General features: G+C 62.0%; 1 protein-coding gene across 1 annotated transcript; it reads right to left on the bottom strand.

Annotated features, from left to right (window-relative positions):
- Positions 1-56: 56 nt before the first annotated feature.
- Positions 57-4,446, bottom strand: LOC105311577 (homeobox protein engrailed-2; the record flags this gene model as incomplete). The annotated part of the gene is made up of 2 exons (XM_011387546.2): positions 57-788; positions 3,915-4,446. Coding segments are annotated over 2 exons (849 nt in total), but the record flags the coding sequence as incomplete, so codon positions are not given.
- Positions 4,447-4,449: the final 3 nt, after the last annotated feature.

Below are 4,449 nucleotides of genomic sequence, written 5' to 3'. Positions count from 1 at the left end.
TCATGTGACCCCCTCCTGCTGACCTCACCAAGCCCACACAGACAAAGTGGCAGAACTCAGAGACCAAGTAGGAGCTGTTTATTCGGTTCACAGTCGTGTGAAATGCAGCAATAAAAATCTTTGGACTTCAGCAAGTTGTTTTAATTTTTTCTTATTTTGAAATTAAAAAAAAAAAGTGTCCGATGTCCCATAATGGAGCTTAGGGGATTAAAAAAGATGAAAATGGTCCCCGTCACAAAAAAAAAAAAAATCATAAAATTAACACAATCTCATAAACACAAAAAAAAATCAAAAAATATTTTATAGTCATATTTTGGGTTGTACACCACCTGTAAATTATATATACATAGAATATTGCAGAACCGTAGCTAATACACGATCTTTTCACTAGGAATGCTGGTATAATCTTTATACACTGGCCCTTTATTTGCGACTTTAAATTATTGCATTGCGTGGCGCCGCCCGCCCGGCCTACTCGCTGTCCGACTTGCCCTCCTTGGCCGCGGTGGAGTGGTTGTACAGGCCCTGCGCCATGAGGTGCACGGCCAGCGTGTTCTTGTTGCCCGTGGCTTTCTTGATCTTGGCACGCTTGTTCTGGAACCAAATCTTGATCTGCGACTCGTTGAGGCTGAGCTCCTGGGCCAGGCTCTGGCGCCGCTGCTCGGTCAGGTACCTGTTGGTCTGGAACTCGGCCTTGAGCCTCTGCAGCTGCTCCGCGGTGAAGGCCGTGCGTGGCCGCTTGTCCTCCTTGTTGGGGTTCTTCTTCTTTGGTTTGCGGGACCTGGGGCCTGGGTGGGCACAGTGGACAGAGGGGACACCGGTTAGGAGGCTGCAGGCCTGCCCGCCCACTCGGAGGTGGGTGACTCCGCAGGGCCAGCTTGGGCAGGCCGCCGTGCTGCCCAAGGCCAAGGCCGGCCTGGAGGAGAACGGGCTGGACTTGGGGCTGGGCGTGGGCCCGCACCCACCGCCACGACCCGCCCCTGGGGAAGGAGACTGTGGGCCGGTCAAGTCTGGTCATGGGGTGGCAGCGGGGTACAGGGCAGGCTTCCGAGAGGTCTCCTGATAAAAGGAAAGTTCCAGCAGGGAAGCAAAACCCCACCGCTTTCTGGCCAGGCTTTTTCCAGTCCTTTCTGAGGTATGTCCAGGAATAGGGACAGGGAGGGGGCGGTGCTAGGCCAGAGGTGAGGGGGAAGTAGGGGGAGGGGGCAGCCAGAGTGCCAGCAGGAGTGCCCGGGGCTATTATGGGGGCTGCCACAGGACCCCCAAAGGGGACGACCCACAGAATGCCAAGGGCTGCTGGAGCCAGGGGGCAGTGGGTCCTGAGAACAGGAGGGGTCCCCCTCCTGCCTCCCCCTCCTGTAGGTCTAAGGTCATCGTTTTCTTTCTGGGCAAGAGCACAGGACACACACAACTTTTCCCGGGTGGGGAGGGAGCAGTTTTCACCCCAAGTCTCCTCAGTCGCCCAGCACAGGAGAGGGGATGGGTCCCTGCTTGTGAGCTGACTAAGCTGCCTGCCCCTCCCCCAGAATGCAGGGGGCCCAGCTGACCTAGGGCCAGAAGGTCCACACTCTGCACCCCACCCGGGCCTCCTCCCACTGGGACGCCTCACAGTACCTGAGGCTGGAATGGGACAGGGGTGGTGAGGCTCCCAGGACCCGCCACCAGAAGAAGGCTGGGCGAGGGGAGCAGAGGGAAGGTGGGCAAGCCTCCCCTTTTTGTTAAGAAGCGCAGCCCTCCGTGCTCAGGGATAAGGCCGAAAGGGCGGCTGGGGGTGGGGGGGAGCAGGACTACGTCTGGGGCTCTTAATCTGTGAAGCGTGAGATCCACTTTGGGGAGGTCCGGGCCCCAACTTCTAAGGAGGCCCCTGCGGCTGGAGAAGGCTAGACTTCCGGCAGCCAGAACCTCGGGTGCCTGCCCTGTGCCCCCACCCACCCACCCTGCGAGGCTGTGGCGTCCCATCTAGCGACAGGAGCTCCGGGACCGCGCGGAGCGAGGGGGCCGGGACAGTCCCGAGACCCTGAGGGCGCCGAGGACTTCCTCTCACCGACCGAGCCAGCCTTGCGCTCTGTTGGGGAGGCGAAACTCCCGAAGAGGGTCTCGGGCTTCGAAGAGGGGCTTCCAAGGGCCGCGGGGGATCAAACTCCCGCCCCCTAAGACTCTAAAGCACCCACACTTGCGCCCGCGGTCCCACGCGCACACGCACAGCCATCAATGCGCACACGCCAAGGGCGCCGGCTACCGCGCCGCAGGCCCGGCCCCCCATCCGGAGGGTGCGGGGACCCGGCGGTGGGCCCAGCTCCCGGGGCGCGCTCAGGGGCGCAGGGCGGCCCTGCGAGGCCCGGAAAGGCCCGGGCGGCCCCAGCCTCGTGCTCCGGAGCCCTGCTCCGCCTCCGCCCTCCCTGCGCGGGGAAGGGCGCCTGAACCCCCACACGCCCCTGCTCCTGGGGCTCCTGAGCACACGAACCAGCCCGCGGAAAGACACGCCATTTTACGGAAAGAAAATCTCCCGAAAAGCAGAATTTTCAGTTCCCTTTCTTCTTAGATTTTCTTTCAAAACACAAAAACACTTAGGACTATGCGAAACGGCACCAACCCACAGCGAGAAAAGCCTGGCTGGCCTTCTCCGTAAACACCGGGAAACAGAAATGTGATCTTGCAGGAGAATTTTCTTTTTAAGCGCAGGCAGACCAGCGGCTCTGGGCAGGCGGGGCGGCTGGGCTCCTGGGCCACCGGGACTGGCGGGCAGCGACTCTCGCCGCACAAAGCCGGCCGCGGCTCCTCGCTGGCCCCATTGTGAGCCTATATGTTAATTAAATATTAACAAAGGAGGGAGGCGAGAACAATGGAGCAAATTTCAGGTCTAGCTGGAGAAATTCGGGTTTCATCAGCGACACACACACACATTTCTGCCGGAAGGTAGCCAAAGGGTGACTCAGTCGAGCTGTGATCTGGGTAAACGACACCGCAAAACGGTTGAGGGTTCTGGGGCAGGGGCAGAGGGTCCGGTTTGCGCAGCCGGCTCGGGGACAAATGGAGTCTGCTCCTAATGGCGGTTCGCAGTTACAGACCCGCATTTAAGGCCGCCGATTTCTATGGAGACACGGACTTGGCCTTTTAAAATGCCAGACCTGTGAGAAACGCACCCAGCACCTCTGCACACGCCCCCTCTGAAGTCTGCTCCTTTTCTACTGAGCAGCCACCCCGGGAAACCTCTGGGAGAGGGTCCCTTCTATCCGGGGGATCGCAGGCCCCCCTCCGTCAGGCCGTGTGTGCACAAGATGGGGCTACGCTCTCCTGCCCCCGCTTGGCAAATAAGACCCGGGAGAGGGCAAAGGGCGCCTCTGTCTTCCGCCTTGGCAGCCGGGCCCAGGAGTCCAGGGGCGGGCAGCAGCCGTGCTCTTCCCAGGCTGCGTCCGGGATTTCTGGGTCGCAGGATGGATCTAGGTTTGGGGGTGTGTGGGCCGCGTCCCCGCTCCAGGTTAAGTTCAAAGGACCAGGGAGGGGGTTGTGCGGCCAGCTTGCCCGCCTGTCTTCCAGGCTCTCCCCCCACCCCCGCCCCGTCCCACCAAATAAACTCCAGCCGAGGAGAGGGGGCCGGGGGCTGTGCGAGAAAGCTCCAAAAAGGCAGAGAGAGAGAGAGAGACAGACAGACAGACAGACAGACAGAGACAGAGACACAGAGAGAGACAGAGACAGAGAGATCTGCTGCTTCTGTTGTAAGAAGTCTGTACCCCTATACAAGGCGTCCTGCCCCCCAACCTCCTGGACACAGCCCCGGCCAGCGCCAGCCACGCACAATGTCGCTGTGTGCGCGTCTTTGTGTGTATCGGGGGAAAGGAGTGTCCCGCTGTCTTCTTCCTTCCAACAAGTCCCCGCGCCGGCGCCACCGCCACCGCACAGCCCCGCGCACTCACCTGAAGACGGCCGGTCGGAGTAGCGCGTGCAGTAGACCCAGGCCGGCCAGAGCATGGGCTGCGCGCCCAGGTTGGCGCTGGCCTGCGAGCTGTCCGAATCCGAGCTCAACGACAGGTCTCCGCCGCCCAAGCCGCGAGCCTTTAGCGCCCCGTCCAGGGGGCCCCCGGGGTCGCCGCCTTTCTTGGCGCCGCTGTGCAGCGAGAGCGCCCTGGAGCCACCTTCCCCTTCGCCCGGAGAGTCGCTGACGCCGCCCGGCAGCGGCCCGCCCGCAGTGGGCGCACAGGGCGCGCTCTGCCGGGGCTCCCGGCCCGACCCCGCGAGCTGCTCGGCGCCGCCCGCGCCGCCGCCTCCGTCCGCGCCGCCCGCGCCGCCTTCGCTGCCTGCACCGGCACAGCACGTCCCCGCGTCCTTTCTCCGGCCGAACTCGGGCCGCAGGATGTTGTCGATGAAGAAGTTGGTGATGCGGTGCGGGTGCTGGTGGTTGCCCGGCGCCTGCAGGACCGCGGGCAGCATCAGAGCCCGCCGGCGGCCAGT

This window comes from Pteropus vampyrus, unplaced genomic scaffold (genome assembly GCF_000151845.1).
Source record: "Pteropus vampyrus isolate Shadow unplaced genomic scaffold, Pvam_2.0 Scaffold1000005034, whole genome shotgun sequence".
NCBI classification, from domain to species: Eukaryota; Metazoa; Chordata; class Mammalia; order Chiroptera; family Pteropodidae; genus Pteropus; species Pteropus vampyrus.
The sequence above is the reverse complement of the archived record's forward strand: the minus strand, read 5'-3'. Positions and strand labels throughout refer to the sequence as shown.